Source organism: Poromitra crassiceps, assembly GCF_964638095.1.
Source record: "Poromitra crassiceps genome assembly, chromosome: 27".
Classification (NCBI taxonomy): Eukaryota; Metazoa; Chordata; class Actinopteri; order Beryciformes; family Melamphaidae; genus Poromitra; species Poromitra crassiceps.
Window position 1 is genome coordinate 13,631,857 of NC_139650.1, and position 19,672 is coordinate 13,651,528.

At 46.9% G+C, this 19,672-nt stretch overlaps 1 protein-coding gene and 1 pseudogene across 2 annotated transcripts; one reads left to right on the plus strand and one right to left on the minus strand.

Annotated features, from left to right (window-relative positions):
* The first annotated feature begins 550 nt into the window (after window positions 1-550).
* Window positions 551-2,896, plus strand: LOC310799112 (oxysterol-binding protein-related protein 3 pseudogene; annotated as a pseudogene). The gene has a single exon. The product of its transcript is annotated as an oxysterol-binding protein-related protein 3 pseudogene (transcript).
* Window positions 2,897-6,270: 3,374 nt separating this feature from the next.
* rgn (regucalcin) lies at window positions 6,271-19,340 on the minus strand. Its single transcript, XM_083661867.1, has 8 exons — window positions 19,315-19,340; window positions 17,435-17,603; window positions 14,534-14,716; window positions 14,324-14,424; window positions 13,678-13,792; window positions 11,770-11,901; window positions 9,266-9,420; window positions 6,271-6,857 (listed from the first exon to the last, which is right to left on the minus strand). The coding sequence occupies exons 2-8, from the start codon at window positions 17,598-17,600 to the stop codon at window positions 6,807-6,809; spliced, it is 903 nt and encodes a 300-aa protein (XP_083517993.1). The 5' UTR covers window positions 17,601-17,603; window positions 19,315-19,340; the 3' UTR covers window positions 6,271-6,806.
* Between the last annotated feature and the right edge of the window lie 332 nt (window positions 19,341-19,672).

Genomic DNA, 19,672 nt, shown 5'->3' on the forward strand with positions numbered 1-19,672 from the left:
CCCTGCAAGCTCTGCTATTGGCTCCAACCGACCGGCTCCGCCCATTAATGGATTTCTTTTCCGCTCCCTGCGTGTCGCTCTCAAATCCGTCCGTCGCTATGAAACAGCAAAAACAACTCTAGCTCGTTGCTAGTAGCAAGTAGCAACTTGCTATACGCTGAAAATTGTACACACACCGACCACGTTCACTTCATTTTGATCGGGTAAAGCGCAGCATGTGAGCGCTGTTACACCCCTTTTGACGGAGCCTGTCGACAGATTTTCGATCCGTGATGTCGAATTTGAACTGTATGACGTCATCAGCAATTTATGACATCAGTGATGTCAATTAATTGTGATGTCACCAATGATGTCTATATGACATCATCAGTGATTTATGAACTCATCAGTGATGTCCTAGCACCGTGAGCTGTGATTGGTTTATGTAAGAAGGGTATGACATCGCTCGATGATTGTGGGACATTACATCATAAGTGGGTATGATCTCTGGTGCGGTTTCGATAAAAACAAGACAACCGCGGCGGGCAGGAGGCGGTCGAGTCGCACAAAGATGACATCATTGCCCACTCACAGCAGCGAGTCATATAAGTCTGTCAATAACCAGGACAGCTGGGAGAATATGGAGGGCATCCCTGCCAGCATGCAGGAGCCTGACAGACAGGAGGGCTACCTGCTCAAGAGGAGAAAATGGCCCATGAAGGGATGGCATGAGCGATACTTTGTGTTGGAGAAAGGCATCCTGAAGCATTCAAAGCGTGGACCTGATCTGAAGGGAAAGGTCGATGGCTGCATTGATGTTGGCCTCTCCGTCATGTCAATCCAGAAGAAAGCCATGTGCATCTATCTGGACACAGAAGATAACATCTATCACCTGAAGGTGAAGTCTCTGGAGATGTTTGATGATTGGGTGCTGAAACTGCGACATCACCGGGTGTTCCGGCAAAATGAGATCGGCATGTATCCCCAAGAGAGGCACCTCTTCCATCCCCTTGCCTCCCCCTCCCTCAACGACTCCCTCAGGAAGAAGCAGGAATCATCACTCCACCAGGTCAGTGCCTGGCTCCACTCCTCAGAGGATATGGACAAGTGCTCCAGAGACTTGGAGGAGTGTGAATCGTACATGTTGGAACTTAACTTGCTGCTGAAGAGCATGGAGGTCCTCCACCGCACATACTCAGCCCCAGCCATCAGTACGCTACATGCACTACAGGCCTCAACTTATATCAACAAGAAGGAGAAGAGACCAAGGAGATGGCGATCCAAGACCAATGGCAAAGATGCCAAAGCCCCTAGCTGTATCTCCTCCAACACCCCCTGCCTCCACGCTTCCCAACCCAATCTCTCCATCACTGAGTCCAACACCCAGGAGGCCTGCCCCGAATCAACAGACTCGCCCACAGACGCATCCCGTCTACAGGAGGACTTCTGCAGGCTGGCCCACAACATCCACACCACACTGAAGTCAGCCTTTAGCTCCCTGTCAGCAGATAGAGACAGGCTGAAGCACATCGTCGGCCTGCAGGCTCCTGAACTAGCACAGTTCATCGGCTTGAAGACCGCCTATTCCACAGAATGTCCAGACAGCTCCCTGGTCGACCAGACGTCCAATGAGAGGAAATTATCTAACCCGGAGTCATCGGAATTCTATGATGCTCAGGAGCACCTCCTCTCCTCTTCCTCCTCTGAAAATGATTTGTCAGATGATGACTCCAACATCAGTGACAGCATCTCCATGGATACCTACAGCAACGATGGAGGCAGTCAGAGACACAGTTCAGTGGCCCGCCGTCGCACCTCCCTTCCCGCTCCCGCCGCCAGCAGCGCCGGCGTCAGTGTGTGGAACATCCTGAGGAACAACATCGGTAAGGATCTGTCCAAGGTGACCATGCCAGTGCAGCTGAATGAGCCGCTCAACACCCTGCAGAGAATGTGTGAGGAGATGGAGTACAGCCAACTGCTAGACACCGCCAACCACACCCATGACCCCTACCAGCGCATGGTGTATGTTGCAACGTTTGCTGTGTCTGCGTGTGCATTCAGCTACTATCGTGCAGGCAGGAAGCCGTTTAACCCCATCCTGGGAGAGACGTACGAGTGTGACAGACCTGACAAGGGCTTCAGGTTCATAGCTGAACAGGTGAGTCATCACCCGCCTGTGTCGGCATGTCACTGTGATTCAAAGAACTTCAGCTTTTGGCAAGATGTGCGATTGAAAAACAAATTCTGGGGCAAATCCATGGAAATGATCCCCATGGGAACCACCCATGTCACTCTACCCACGTTTGGGGACCACTATGAATGGAACAAGGTGACGTGCTGCATCCACAACATCCTGATTGGCCCGCGCTGGATCGAACACTACGGAGAGATGGCCATCAAAAATGTCAGCAGTGATGCCTGCCAGTGTACAGTCACATTTGTCAAGGCGAGATCGTGGAGCTCTGTGGTGAACGAGATAGAAGGCGTTGTTAAAGATAAAAATGGGAAAGTGATACACTCCATATTTGGGAAATGGCACGAGGGGGTGTACCAAGGAGACCTGCCTTCTGCCACCTGCATCTGGAGAGCAAACCCCATGCCAGTTCAACAGGAACAGTACTATGGCTTCACCCAGTTTGCGGTGGAGCTGAATGAGCTGGATGCCACGGTGAGAGCCCAGCTGCCCCCCACAGACACACGCTTCAGGCCGGACCAGAGGTTGTTGGAGGAGGGGAACATAGACGGCGCCGCAGAGGAGAAACAGCGGCTAGAGCAGCTCCAGAGGGAGAGCAGGAAAGAGTCCTACCAGCCACGCTTCTTCAAGTCTCAGGATGATACATGGGTGAGCAGCAACAACTACTGGGACCAGCGGAGAGACCCTGGCTTCAGTCAAATGGACTTCCCTGTCCTGTGGTGACTTTCCACTCACCACAGAGAGACCCTGGCTTCAGTCAAATGGACTTCCCTGTCCTGTGGTGACTTTCCACTCACCACAGAGAGACCCTGGCTTCAGTCAAATGGACTTCCCTGTCCTGTGGTGACTTTCCACTCACCACAGAGAGACCCTGGCTTCAGTCAAATGGACTTCCCTGTCCTGTGGTGACTTTCCACTCACCACAGAGAGACCCTGGCTTCAGTCAAATGGACTTCCCTGTCCTGTGGTGACTTTCCACTCACCACAGAGAGACCCTGGCTTCAGTCAAATGGACTTCCCTGTCCTGTGGTGACTTTACTGGGACCAGCGGAGAGACCCTGGCTTCAGTCAAATGGACTTCCCTGTCCTGTGGTGACTTTCCACTCACCACAGAGAGACCCTGGCTTCAGTCAAATGGACTTCCCTGTCCTGTGGTGACTTTCCACTCACCACAGAGACCCTGGCTTCAGTCAAATGGACTTCCCTGTCCTGTGGTGACTTTCCACTCACCACAGAGACCCTGGCTTCAGTCAAATGGACTTCCCTGTCCTGTGGTGACTTTCCACTCACCACAGAGACCCTGGCTTCAGTCAAATGGACTTCCCTGTCCTGTGGTGACTTTCCACTCACCACAGAGACCCTGGCTTCAGTCAAATGGACTTCCCTGTCCTGTGGTGACTTTCCACTCACCACAGAGACCCTGGCTTCAGTCAAATGGACTTCCCTGTCCTGTGGTGACTTTCCACTCACCACAGAGACCCTGGCTTCAGTCAAATGGACTTCCCTGTCCTGTGGTGACTTTCCACTCACCACAGAGAGACCCTGGCTTCAGTCAAATGGACTTCCCTGTCCTGTGGTGACTTTCCACTCACCACAGAGAGACCCTGGCTTCAGTCAAATGGACTTCCCTGTCCTGTGGTGACTTTCCACTCACCACAGAGAGGGAAGTGTGAAACTCACCTGCCACCATCTTCAAAGAGCACGGACGTGGTTACTATGCATTACCCGTGTCATGGTGACCCTGACCAAATAAGGACTTGCTACTTGGAATGGACAGCCTGTTGAACTGAAGAGGGTGCTTTCAGTTCATTTGTTTAAAACTGTTTCTGCTTCTGTTGTTTAGTATGTTTTCCCTTTGTTGGGAAAGTGTTTCTCCCCATGTTCTTGCAGTTTTATCACAATTCTTATTTACAGTGTCAGTGTAGATGAATGATTCATATCAGTATGTTCTGTTGCACCTCAGCATTGACCAAATTGGCTTTTTAATGCTGTGCTGCACTCCCAACAACTGCTGTAGCAATTGTGCAAAAACACTAATAGTCAGAGACTTTAATACGCCTCTTTTGGACGCACTTGTTCTGTGATGTGATATCTGTTTAGGGTGGAGGTTGTAGGATTGTAAGTCAACTTGTCCCAAAGGTCAAACTCACTAATTATAAAAGAGGAAATCTGACAACAGCCTGTATGCTGCCTAATCATGATCAGTCATTACTGTCATTATATATGATACAGTATCTTATCAGAGAGAATACAGTAATAATGATTCATGTCAAAATATGGACAATTAAACGGTACAATGGATTGGGGGGGGGGGTCACTCAGTGGGTATGACATCATCAGTCAGCACTCTGAGCATGTTCCGTTGAAAATAAGCAGGGGGGGGGGACAGTTTTGGACAAAATTCAAAATGGCAGAAGTGGGCGCGCCCTCCATGGATAGATGCGGCTTGACCCAGGAAAGACAACAGTAAAGGAATTAAATCTAGAAATAGAGCAGGTAGAAGACCAGACTCTTTATTTTAGACCCAACAATTGAAACTATTCTCACATGCACTGGTGATTTTACTGCAGGTCATGTGACAATTGATACAATTACCCAACAAGAGCAGCACTTGGCGACGGTGGCAAGGAAAAGAGCCCTTTAACGGCAAAGAAAACCTTGAGCAGCTCTTGGTGGTGCGCTGCAGCAAGTAAGCTGGTCAGCTGTTTTGCAAACAAAACAGCCAACTCTGCGGCCCAACGAAACGAAAATGTAATTTGTTGCCAAATAATTTAATAATCTATTTTTATTGATTTGTTGTTGCAGCCCTACACTTTACCATCACATTCCTGTCCTTTCGTCCAACAAATTTGAAGTAATGTGCATATTATCTCCACGACTCCACCCCTCAAAAGTTGTAGTCCGCGCTGCCATTTCCCCCTAGCCTGATAAGCCAGCCAGTCACGTGAACTCACATTTCATTTCTTTTTTCGTTTCCATCTGGCCAGAAGCGTTCACCCAGTGTTTGAAGTGGGCGGAAGTTGGGCGGGTGTACTTGCCTTGACAGACAACTCCTTCAGCCAATCAGCGATGGATCCAGTCAAACCCAAATCCACTCGGGAGAACGGCAAAAACACATTTCCTGCAGAGAAACTCTGCTGTTACATACTCCTGTACTTGTTTAATTGTTGTTATTGAGTCTATTTCTGCAATAACTGCACTTTATGGCTGTTTAAACGAACGTTGACATTACTCCTCGAGGCGGACAGGCAAGGAGGCAGCCATTATTGTTTTGTGAGGTTCCTGATTGACCGGTTACTGTCAACTACGAGGCTGGTCACTGATTGGCTCGTACGCTTTGCAGTTTCTGCAGAAAAACCTCCCAGGGCTTCAGGCCAGAAGGTCAGATAGAACGAAATGAAATGTGAGTTCACGTGACCGGCTGGTTTACCAGGCTAATTTCCCCCATCTCCCTTCTTGACCTATGAAAGCTGGTGCTACATTCGGATCTGCCGGAGGGACGACTGTAATAATAATAATAATAATAATGATTGGATTTATATAGCGCTTTTCTAGACACCCAAAGCGCTTCACAGGAATCATTATTCATTCACACCATTCGTACCAGTGGTGGTAAGCTACGGGTGATGTAGCCACAGCTGCCCTGGGGAAGACTGACTGTGCCTCTGATTGATTGGCCTGAACCAACCAATCATGAGTCCTCATGCCAAAACCTAACCAATCATCACTTCTCCCCATACAGCCCATCCATCCATTCTAGCAATTAACGGCTTTTACAGTTAGCCATTTAATTTAGTAACTAATGTGATTACTGGATTTAGGAAGCGTAATGCCTTCTTACACCAGTATCTCAAACTTGTTTGGCTTCAGTACCCCCTTTCCCCCCTTTTCCCGACTACAACATTTTGCTTAGAAAACTGCAACAGAAAACTATAGCATGTTATGCAATGAATGAATGATAACAGACCTTTTGAAGAATATAACATTACGAAATAAGAATTGGAGTGAAAGAGTTGCAATTAGTGCCTCCTGAGTAGATTCATTTTAACATTTCATTTATTTTCATGATTTATTCTTACATTTTTTCATTTCCCGCTTTCTCTCAAGTACCCCCTGTAGTACCTCCACATACCCCTAGGGGTACACGTGCACCAGTTTGGGAATCACTGCCTTACACTACTCATTACAGACAAATGTAGTGTGATTACAGTAACGCGTTACCCCGAACACTGCTCATCTATGATCTCTCTGACTGTGATTGTGATGTCACTATAAGATGATTGTAAAGTGGTTGTGATGTCACTGTAATGTGAGTGTAAAGTGATTGTGATGTCACTATAAGATGATTGTAAAGCGGTTGTGATGTCACTGTAATGTGAGTGTAAAGTGATTGTGATGTCTCTCTAACGTGATGCTAATGATGCTGCAGTTAACCTAAGTGGAGCACTTCTAGGCGTCTCAGTCTATCCCCGAGTAGATCAGCCTTGTGGACGTGGCCTCTGTGTCTCCTGCCTCTGCTCGTCAGGCTTAATTACATTAATTATGTTAATTAGCCAGTTAATCAAAGTTCATATTCCTGCAGGGTTAGCTATGGGCTGGTTGGGTGACAGGTCGAGTTCCCGCCTCCTGACGATTATCCAGCAAATGAGTTGGAGGGACGACCTTTAACCCCCAGACCTGTGACCTGTGAGAACACACACACACACGCACACACACGCACACACACACACACACACGCACACACACGCACACACACACCATTATCGATTTATCTGAGTGGCTCCTTCACACAGAAACCACAAGTTCTCTTCATTCTACCCTCTGTGATATCACATCCCTATGCCCCCACCCCAGTGATACTCAACTTGTGGCCCGGGGGCCAGATGTGGCCCTCGATAGGGTGAAGAGTGCCCCCCCGACCATTTTCTAATTCACAATGAAAACTAATGCTAAATAAAGTTTGACTGAGCTCCAGCTAAATTGTCAAATATGGCCATCTGCTCGCCACCCAGGCACTTACAGTATTATGTAGCCTACTTAACTAACTTAACCTAACTAACTAACTATCGTGTGTGCACAAAATTGTGAGACTAAACTCCGGCTGACACCCCAAAAACCCCGCTACAGAAAAACGTATATTAATGTTTGTATATTAACTGGCCCCTGGCCTCCTGTCATTTAGCAAAAGTGGCCCCCAGGCAAAGCATGTCGAGTATCCCTACCCTACCCGCTGTGATGTCACTTCCTTATGCTCCTCTATGAAGGAAACCCCCAGGGGGCACGGGGAGAACATGCAAACTCCACACAGAAAGGCCCCTTCAAATGTCTCTGATGGCGGATACTGGCCGGTGTTATATCAAACTATGCAGCCCATATGATTTGGTTTGCCTTTCCGGCCAAACATGTCTCTGGTCACAGCTTTCATTGTCGACTGAAGCCAGATTTAGAGGAATATTTTATTTTAAATTAACATTAGGATTAGACGGTTGTGATGTCATTATACAGTGATTTTAGCCTCACTCCACTGGCTGCCCGTGCACTTTAGGATTCATTTTAAAATTATTTTATTTGCTTTTAAAGCCTTTAACGGCCTTGCCCCACCCTACCTCTCTGAGCTGTTGCACTTCTATGCACCTTACCGCACACTCAGGTCAGCTGATCAGCTGCTCCTGGCAGTGCCTAAAACTAGGCGTAAGCTCAGAGGGGACCGTGTCTTCTCCGCTGTCGCCCCTAAACTCTGGAACGAGCTACTGCTGCAGATTAGGCAGGCCTCCTCACTGTCACACTTTAAAGGCCTTCTTAAAACGCACCTTTTCTCCCTGGCCTTTGACACCATGTAGGATGTTGATTTTATGATTCACGTTATTTGTGTTTTATGTTTTTATGTTTTTACGTGTTTTATTTATTTTATTGCTGTTTCCTCGGTTTTTACATATTTTTTATCTATTTTATTGTTTTATTGGTGTTGCTTATGTTTTTTCTTTTTAGATATTTTACGTATTTTTATCTACTTTATTGTGCTGCTTATTTCTTCTCTGTACAGCACTTTGGGCCCCTGTGGCTGTTTTAAGGCGCTTTATAAATAAAGTTGGATTGGATTGGATTGGATTACAGTCATAACCATCAATATTTGCTCCTTTTCTCACTCACTCCCATGTCACCACCTGCTCTCCCTGCAGGGCTTGAAATTAACTTTTTTGTTAATATGGCTGCTAGATTTGAAAGTTACCAGCCATTTAGAATGTTTTTCTTGAAATGAACCAGAATACTAATACTAAAATAGTGCTATTGGGTTAATTTAAGCATCAGTAAGTATCAGTAAGTGGCACGGTGGGGACTGCGTTGCGGCAATAAAAGTTTGTTTCTGTGCAGATGTTGTTGTTGCTGCTATTACCATTAATACGCTCATCTTCTCAGTCACAGTGTGGTATGGCTGCGGCAACACAACCGCCCTTGAGAGTTGACAGTTGGAAAGAGGTTTGCACAGCGACAAAAATCACTTACTGTCACTGTGTCCTCCCTGCCACACGTATCAAACGCAAGAGTCTCGGTAGGAGTTTTTAGGAGACTTACTGGTGCTAATCATTCACACACACACACACACACACACACACACACACACACACACACACACACACACACACACACACACACACACACACACACACACACACACACACACACACACACACACACACACACAGACAGACAGACAGACGGACAGACAGACAGACAGACACACAGACACGCACGCACTCAGACAGACAGACAGACACACACACAGACACACACAGACACACACACAGACACGCACGCACTCAGACAGACAGACAGACACACACACAGACACACACAGACACACACACAGACACGCACGCACTCAGACAGACAGACAGACAGACACACACACAGACACGCACGCACTCAGACAGACAGACAGACACACACACAGACACGCACGCACTCAGACAGACAGACAGACAGACAGACAGACAGACAGACACACACACACACACACACACACACACACACACACACACACACACACACACACACACACACACACACACACACACACACACACACACACACCCTGAATGTAGCTCCAGCCAGTGGTTGCTGTGTCCTCTCTGAGTGGTCCAGACCCAGACTGGCAGAGGTCACAAAGAGGTCGCTGTAGTCCGGCCCGCCGAAACAACAGGAAGTCGTTTTCATCACCGGCAGAGAGACGGACTGCAGCCTGACACCTGGAAACAACCAGTATGACCAGTACACCAATATGACAAGTAGACCCAGTATGACCAGTACACCAATATGACAAGTAGACCCAATATGACCAGTACACCAATATGACAAGTAGACCCAGTATGACCAGTACACCAATATGACAAGTAGACCCAGTATGACCAGTACACCAATATGACAAGTAGACCCAGTATGACAAGTAGACCCAGTATGACCAGTACACCAATATGACAAGTAGACCCAGTATGACAAGTACACCAATATGACAAGTAGACCCAGTATGACCAGTACACCAATATGACAAGTAGACCCAGTATGACCAGTACACCAATATGACAAGTAGACCCAGTATGACCAGTACACCAATATGACAAGTAGACCCAGTATGACCAGTACACCAATATGACAAGTAGACCCAGTATGACCAGTACACCAATATGACAAGTAGACCCAGTATGACCAGTACACCAATATGACAAGTAGACCCAGTATGACCAGTACACCAATATGACAAGTAGACCCAGTATGACAAGTAGACCCAGTATGACCAGTACACCAATATGACAAGTAGACCCAGTATGACAAGTACACCAATATGACAAGTAGACCCAGTATGACCAGTACACCAATATGACAAGTAGACCCAGTATGACCAGTACACCAATATGACAAGTAGACCCAGTATGACCAGTACACCAATATGACAAGTAGACCCAGTATGACCAGTACACCAATATGACAAGTAGACCCAGTATGACCAGTACACCAATATGACAAGTAGACCCAGTATGACCAGTACACCCAATATGACAAGTAGACCAATATGACAAGTAGATCCAGTATGACCAGTACACCAATATGACAAGTAGACCCAGTATGACCAGTACACCAATATGACAAGTAGACCCAGTATGACCAGTACACCAATATGACAAGTAGACCCAGTATGACCAGTACACCCAATATGACAAGTAGACCCAGTATGACCAGTACACCAATATGACAAGTAGACCCAGTATGACCAGTACACCAATATGACAAGTAGACCCAGTATGACCAGTACACCAATATGACAAGTAGACCCAGTAGGACCAGTACACCAATATGACAAGTAGACCCAGTATGACCAGTACACCAATATGACAAGTAGACCCAGTAGGACCAGTACACCAATATGACAAGTAGACCCAGTATGACCAGTACACCAATATGACAAGTAGACCCAGTATGACCAGTACACCCAATATGACAAGTAGACCCAGTATGACCAGTACACCAATATGACAAGTAGACCCAGTATGACCAGTACACCAATATGACAAGTAGACCCAGTATGACCAGTACACCAATATGACAAGTAGACCCAGTATGACCAGTACACCCAATATGACAAGTAGACCCAGTATGACCAGTACACCCAATATGACAAGTAGACCCAGTATGACCAGTACACCCAATATGACAAGTAGACCCAGTATGACCAGTACACCAATATGACAAGTAGACCCAGTATGACCAGTACACCCAATATGACAAGTAGACCCAGTATGACCAGTACACCCAATATGACAAGTAGACCCAGTATGACCAGTACACCCAATATGACAAGTAGACCCAGTATGACCAGTACACCAATATGACAAGTAGACCCAGTATGACCAGTACACCAATATGACAAGTAGACCCAGTATGACCAGTACACCCAATATGACAAGTAGACCCAGTATGACCAGTACACCCAATATGACAAGTAGACCCAGTATGACCAGTACACCCAATATGACAAGTAGACCCAGTATGACCAGTACACCCAATATGACAAGTAGACCCAGTATGACCAGTACACCCAATATGACAAGTAGACCCAGTATGACCAGTACACCAATATGACAAGTAGACCCAGTATGACCAGTACACCCAATATGACAAGTAGACCCAGTATGACCAGTACACCAATATGACAAGTAGACCCAGTATGACCAGTACACCCAATATGACAAGTAGACCCAGTATGACCAGTACACCCAATATGACAAGTAGACCCAGTATGACCAGTACACCCAATATGACAAGTAGACCCAGTATGACCAGTACACCCAATATGACAAGTAGACCCAGTATGACCAGTACACCCAATATGACAAGTAGACCCAGTATGACCAGTACACCCAATATGACAAGTAGACCCAGTATGACCAGTACACCCAATATGACAAGTAGACCCAGTATGACCAGTACACCCAATATGACCAGTACACCCAGTATACCAGGTATGACCAGTATACCCAGTATGACCAGTACACCCAGTATGACCAGTATGACCAGCATACCCAGTACAGCAGAGTACTGACCAGTCTCTGGGTCGATGTGGATGACTCGTCCTGCATTGTAACACGACACCCAGAGTCGTCCGTCAGCGTCGACTGTCATCCCGTCTGGAAGCCCCTCCCCCTCCTCCATACGGTACACCACACGACGGTTACCTAGACAACACACACAGGTACACCACACGACGGTTACCTAGACAACACACACAGGTACACCACACGACGGTTACCTAGGCAACACACACAGGTACACCACACGACGGTTACCTAGACAACACACACAGGTACACCACACGACGGTTACCTAGACAACACACACAGGTACACCACACGACGGTTACCTAGGCAACACACACAGGTACACCACACGACGGCAGTGTTGGGAAAGTTACTGAAAATTGGTAATTAGTTACAGTTACTAGTTACTTCTCTCAAAAGGTAATTTAATTACTTTAAAGTTACCAGTTACTTCAAAGTAATTAGTTACTAGGGAAAGTAACTTTTGCGTTACTTTTAAAAGTCTGCTTCGATTGTTATTAATGCACACATTATGTTAGTGTTGCTGTGCCACAGTATGGCATTGAACCTTATTGGGGAGGCTTATAGCCTATCAAGGTCATTAGCCTCTGGGGCTCTGGCTGCAGCTCTCTCCCCGGACTAGGTCTGAGGATCAGAAACTGGGTAATCCTCTGAAGTTGTCCGTTATTTTCATGTCCTAAAGTAACTAGTAACTAGCCCAGTTACTATTTTAGTAACTGTAACTGAGTTACTGAATTTGAAAAAGTAATTAGTTAGATTACTAGTTACTGAAAAAAGTAGTTAAGTTACAGTAACTAGTTAGTTAGTAACTAGTTACTCCCAACACTGCACGACGGTTACCTAGACAACACACACAGGTACACCACATGACGGTTACCTAGACCAGCGTTTCTCAACTGGTGGGTCGTGGGTCGCGGGGCCGTTTTGATTGGGTCGCGGACATTGGCCAATTTTTTTTTTTTTTTTTCATATTTCATTTGAGTTAAATTCAGATTATTGAAACTGGATTAGCCTGACCAGTTTTACTTGTTTAACAAGCTGAAGCATATGCTCTGCCTGTAATTCAAGAGAAGTCTGCCTTTTCATTTCATATTTAATTTTAGTTCAATTCAGATGATTGAAACTGGATTAGCATGGCCCCAGTTTAATTAAAAGTTATGACCAGTTTAACTAAAAAGCATATAGCCTGCCTGTGATTCCTTTTTATGTCATATTAGTTAAATTCAGACTATTGAAACTGGATTAGCATGACCAGGTTAACTTGTTTTATTATTATTATTATTATTATTATTATTATTATTATTATTATTATTATTATTATTATTATTAACTTGTTTAAAAACATATAGGCATGTAATTCAAGATAAATCTGCCTTTTATTTCATATTTCATACAGTTCAAATAAGACCTTCTGAGCATGACCAGTTTGACTTGTTTAAATTTAAAAACATATAGGCCTGTAATTCAAGTCTGCCTTATTTCAATTGGTTTTTAGCCCTAGTTGTACTTCTGTTGCACTTTTTTGTTCATTTGAGGTTTATAACAGTGCATGAAGGCATTGTGTATTAAATTAATGCGCTATTTTTTGTGCAATAAATTTGAGTGGTTTAAAAAAAATCAGAAATTTGGGTCGCAACTTCATGACAAGGAAAATAGTGGGTCCTGAGGCTACACCAGTTGAGAACCACTGACCTAGACAACACACACACAATGCCTGTCTGTCTCTCTACATGGAGCTGCTAGCTAACTCTCTGTGGACACACTAACTGAAAAGAGGAGGACATACTGACAACATTAGACCAACAGAACAGTGTGTGCGTGTGCGTGTGCGTGTGCGTGTGTGCGTGTGTGTGTGCGTGTGTGTGCGTGCGTGCGTGTGTGTGTGTGTGTTACTCATGTGTCCAGAGTGTGTGTCGTAGTCGAAGGCGTCAACGGTCAGAGAGAGACTATCGATGTAGAAGAACGTCTTCTGATCTGGAGACCAGTCTAACCCATTAGAGATGTCCACCTGAGAGACAGACAGGTGAGAGGCAGACAGTCAGGTGAGATACATACAGGTGAAAGGCAGACAGACAGGTGAGAGGCAGGCAGGCAGACAGATAGACAGGTGAGAGACACACAGGTGAGATGCAGACAGACAGGTGAGAGGCAGACAAGTGAGACAGACAGTTGAGAGGCAGACAGACAGGTGAGAGACACACAGGTGAAAGGCAGACAGAAAGGTGAGAGGCAGGCAGGCAGGTGAGAGACATACAGGTGAAAGGCAGACAGACAGGTGAGAGGCAGACAGACAGGTGAGAGACATACAGGTGAAAGGCAGACAGAAAGGTGAGAGGCAGGCAGGCAGACAGACAGACAGACAGACAGACAGGCAGACAGAGAGACAGACAGACAGACAGACAGGCAGACAGACAGACAGACAGACAGGCAGACATACAGACAGACAGGCAGGGAGGCAGACAGACAGACAGACAGACAGACAGACAGACAGACAGGAAGGCAGACAGACAGACAGACAGACAGACAGACAGACAGGTACCTGGTTGAAGTGTTTGATCAAAGTGAGGTCAGAGGTCACAGAGTAAAGTGCACCCTGCTTCCTCTCCAGAACTGCCGGACGCTGTTCCAACGCCATGGAACCTGAGACAGACAACACTCATTGATGTTACCATGGCAACACCACACCACCATCTTACTCACAGACGGACAGACAGAGGGACGGGACAGAGAGACAGACAGACAGACACACCGGCCAGCAGTCGTCCAATCGGATCGACCTTCCCGTCGTTCAGTCTGTTGTTGGGTTTCTCCTCGTCGACCTCCAACAGTTTCTTCGTCGTCTGAGTCGACCAATCAACAGCCACAATGCTGCGACCCGCCGCCGCCACATAGCCACCTGACCTCCGAGGAACCGCAAAGCCGACCATGTGACCTGAGAGACAGACCCACAGACAGGTGGAGAGAGACAGGTGGAGAGAGAGACAGGTGGAGAGAGACAAACAGGTTGATAAGAGTCAAGTCATGTGTGTTGCCATCAAAATGGCCGCTCACAATCAAATGTTACGATTTGAAATGCAAGTGTTTTATTATCGCTGCACTCGCTTTGAAGTCCTTTATGCACACACACAGGAGAGGGAGAGAGAGAGAGAGAGAGAGAGAAAGAGAAAGAGAGAGAGGGATAAAGAGAGAGACAGAGAAAGAGAGAGGGAGGGATAAAGAGAGAGACAGAGAGAGAGAGAGAGAGAGAGAGAGAGGGAGGGATAAAGAGAGAGACAGAGAAAGAGGGAGGGAGGGATAAAGAGAGAGACAGAGAGAGAGAGAGAATGTGGTGACTGTTAATTGGTATAACAACAGTTTGGGCAGTGTGAGCGAGTGAGATTAAAGGTGAAAGCGTGTGTCACCCGTCAGGAGCGTGTGAGTGGGCAACCTTGAGCTAACTACCAGAGAGGCAGAGCTAGCTAACATTAGCTCTCTCTTGAGTTAACTACCAGAGAGGCAGAGCTAGCTAACATTAGCTCTCTCTTGAGTTAACTACCAGAGAGGCAGAGCTAGCTAACATTAGCTCTCTCTTGAGTTAACTACCAGAGAGGCAGAGCTAGCTAACATTAGCTCTCTCTTGAGTTAACTACCAGAGAAGCAGAGCTAGCTAACATTAGCTCTCTCTTGAGCTAACTACCAGAGAGGCAGAGCTAGCTAACATTAGCTCTCTCTTGAGCTAACTACCAGAGAGGCAGAGCTAGCTAACATTAGCTCTCTCTTGAGTTAACTACCAGAGAGGCAGAGCTAGCTAACATTAGCTCTCTCTTGAGTTAACTACCAGAGAGGCAGAGCTAGCTAACATTAGCTCTCTCTTGAGTTAACTACCAGAGAGGCAGAGCTAGCTAACATTAGCTCTCTCTTGAGTTAACTACCAGAGAGGCAGAGCTAGCTAACATTAGCTCTCTTTTGAGTTAACTACCAGAGAGGCAGAGCTAGCTAACATTAGCTCTCTCTTGAGTTAACTACCAGAGAGGCAGAGCTAGCTAACATTAGCTCTCTCTTGAGTTAACTACCAGAGAGGCAGAGCTAGCTAACATTAGCTCTCTCTTGAGTTAACTACCAGAGAGGCAGAGCTAGCTAACATTAGCTCTCTCTTGAGCTAACTACCAGAGAGGCAGAGCTAGCTAACATTAGCTCTCTCTTGAGTTAACTACTGTATCAGAGAGGCAGAGCTAGCTAACATTAGCTCTCTCTTGAGCTAACTACCAGAGAGGCAGAGCTAGCTAACCTTAGCTCTCTCTGCTCCCATCCGGACGTATAGGGTCTGATCCCATACTGCTCTAAAAGCTGAGCAACATTAGGCATATTTGCGACTGTTAACATTTTGTTAACTGCCAAGCTAACTTTATTGAGGTATCAACACGGAGCAACAGCGAAACCCACGGACACAGAGAGCTGATATGAATGCAGTGAGCAATTTATTGCTAACGTTACAAACATAGCCTACACTGTGTAAAAGAAGACGGAAAGCCAGCCAAGGTTATTATTAGCTTTACTATAAGGCAAGGCATCTCTGTACAGCCGGGGTTAGCTCTAGCCAGGCAAGCCATTGTTAGCAATAACAGTTGATAACAACAACACACACTATTTTGCGCAAAAAACAAACACCGTAGAAACATGCCCACTGATAGGTGCAACTGATTTAATGAGACACAAATAAGGGTCGCCTGTAGGCTTAAAAAGCACAATCCACTGGTCTGGACTTATGGTTTGGGACGGGGGTTCGAATCCCTGTGTGTGTGTGTGTGTGTGTGTGTGTGTGTGTGCGGACGGGGGGTGGCGTGCCCACGGGGTTGTGCTTTGGGGGGAACGGGCACTGCACTAGTAATACATAAATACAGACTGGTTATTTGGCCCAGTGTTATGAAAACATATACACAGGCATACACTCAGTCAGACTGCCCTTTTCTACGTGTAACCGCATCCCCTAATCAAAAAACTAAACAACAATTATTCTAACACAAACGCACAATAAAGAACTTGACAAAAACACATAAATACGTGGGTTACAACACATACAATAAACCCATCATGAATACATAAACAAAACACTACAATAAAAGCAGACAATAACAATATATGATTTACAATAGCATCTCAGTATGACAACACTCACTAACACATTGCATTCAGACGATGTCTCGTCACACACATGGTCTATGGGTCAGCTTGGGGGAAAACGCGGTCCTGGCGGAGATCTGCACTCCACCGAGTGCACTTTTGGAGTTAGTATTGTATACTATCCAACCACCCTGAGTAGCCTAGGCTCATTTCGTTCGCTTTCATGTCCCATGTTCTGGAATGACAATAAATATCATTGAACCTTGAACCTTGAATGTGTCTAATGACTCCAGTTGTCTGCACTGGAACACCTAAATGGAATGCACACTGGAAACCATCATCATTATGTGATTGGTTACACCGGTTTACCCTGCTTTAAGACACAAAATGTCTGCTGTGAACGAAAAGCACCCATAAAGTTGTATTCTGTATAAGTGAATACAGTTTATTAGATTCAAACTGCTCTGGTGTTTTCACACCAACCAATAAAAACGAATCATTTCCTGCATCATGATTGGCTGGATTTCTTCCTCCCTCCCCATTGGCTGACCTGTCTCCATCGACTGGATGTGATTGGTCTCCGAGTTCCAGCGGTGGATCTTCTGTGCGGCGATATCGACGAATAGGAGAGTCTGTTCTGCCTCCTCCCACACCGGCCCTTCACCAATCAGACAGCTCTCCTTCACCACACATTCCACCCTCACTGATGACATCATCAACTGGTAGAGAGACAGAGAGAGAGAGATAGAGAGAGAGAGAGAGAGGAAGGGGGGTTACAGCCAAAGGGTGGTAAACTGTTAATGACTAACCTGTTTAATGTTTAATCTGTTGTGTCTCTCTGCTCTCCCAGCACCAAACCCAATCCATAAATCTGTAGTTTTTATGTTTCTCAGCTCACTGCATGCTGCAGAGCAGAGTATGTAATGTGACTGGATATGTTTTCTACCAGGCTCTTCACCTCTGACACACAGAGCTGCACTTTACCTCAATAAAACTTCAACTTCACAAATTCTGTCCAAATGTTCCTCCACAGAAAGCCTGCAGTGAGAATCACTGCAGGCTTGGTATAGCCTCCATGGACAAAATGCACCAGGCACCACTGGCAGCAGCTTTTGGAAGTGGTTGACACTTCCAAAAGCTGCTGCCAGTGGTGCCTGGTGCATTTTGTCCATGGAGGCTATACCAAAAATCGAGCAAACACCTTGCGGCCTTGTGGCAAAATTCACTTGATCTTATAGTGTAATTTTTTTATTGTTTTTTAATATATATATATTATTTATATATTTTATAGCTGTGCACGAGTCTGTGCTCGCCCCGTGAAGCCGTGCACGAGTCTGTGCTCGCCCCTGTGAAGCTGTGCACGAGTCTGTGCTCGCCCCCGTGAAGCCGTGCATGAGTCTGTGCTCGCCCCCGTGAAGCCGTGCATGAGTCTCTGCTCGCCCCTGTGAAGCCGTGCATGAGTCTGTGCTCGCCCCTGTGAAGCCGTGCACGAGTCTGTGCTTGCCCCTGTGAAGCCGTGCATGAGTCTGTGCTCGCCCCTGTGAAGCCGTGCATGAGTCTGTGCTCGCCCCTGTGAAGCCGTGCATGAGTCTGTGCTCGCCCCTGTGAAGCCGTGCATGAGTCTGTGCTCGCCCCTGTGAAGCCGTGCACGAGTCTGTGCTCGCCCCCGTGAAGCCGTGCATGAGTCTGTGCTCGCCCCCGTGAAGCCGTGCATGAGTCTGTGCTTGCCCCTGTGAAGCCGTGCACGAGTCTGTGCTTGCCCCCGTGAAGCCGTGCATGAGTCTGTGCTTGCCCCTGTGAAGCCGTGCATGAGTCTGTGCTCGCCCCCGTGAAGCCGTGCATGAGTCTGTGCTTGCCCCCGTGAAGCCGTGCATGAGTCTGTGCTTGCCCCCGTGAAGCCGTGCATGAGTCTGTGCTCGCCCCCGTGAAGCCGTGCACGAGTCTGTGCTTGCCCCCGTGAAGCCGTGCATGAGTCTGTGCTCGCCCCTGTGAAGCCGTGCATGAGTCTGTGCTCGCCCCTGTGAAGCCGTGCACAAGTCTGTGCTCGCCCCCGTGAAGCTGTGCACGAGTCTGTGCTCGCCCCTGTGAAGCCGTGCACAAGTCTGTGCTCGCCCCCGTGAAGCTGTGCACGAGTCTGTGCTCGCCCCTGTGAAGCCGTGCACGAGTCTGTGCTCGCCCCCGTGAAGCCGTTCACGTGTTTAAAGTTTACTCCAGCCAGACTGACAGTAAAGTAGGTCATGCGCAGTAAAGCAGCAGCTGAGTGACTGAGTGCTTTATTGTTTTTACAGCAGTAACAGAGCTGATCTGGTTTCCTACTCACAGTATTATTATACTCTATAGTGTTTTTTTTAATCTTCAATTAGTCATCTAGGCTTGCTCCAAACAACATCATTGTCTCTTGAGAGTAAAGCTGTAAGAGAAGTTTCCTACCTGCTGCAGTAAACTCAGTCTGCCTCTCTTCCTGTTCCTCTGTCTGAGCTGAGCATGTGACAGCTCCGCCCCCAACCAGCTGACTCCAGACAAACCAAAACACACCCAGAGTTAACCCTCACCACTCACAACATGGAGTGACTAACCCTCACCACTCACAACATGAAGTGCCTGACTAACCCTCACCACTCACAACATGGAGTGACTAACCCTCACCACTCACAACATGAAGTGACTAACCCTCACCACTCACAACATGAAGTGACTAACCCTCACCACTCACAACATGAAGTGCCTGACTAACCCTCACCACTCACAACATGGAGTGACTAACCCTCACCACTCACAACATGGAGTG

Coding starts and splice junctions, on each gene's coding strand:
- rgn (XM_083661867.1), bottom strand. CDS start 17,600: ATGATGTCATCAGTGAGGGTGGAATGTGTGGTGAAGGAGAGCTGTCTG. Junction 14,425..14,533: donor GATTGGACGACTGCTGGCCG/GTGTGTCTGTCT, acceptor TGTCTGTCTCAG/GTTCCATGGCGTTGGAACAG. Junction 9,421..11,769: donor CCACATCGACCCAGAGACTG/GTCAGTACTCTG, acceptor GGTTGTTTCCAG/GTGTCAGGCTGCAGTCCGTC.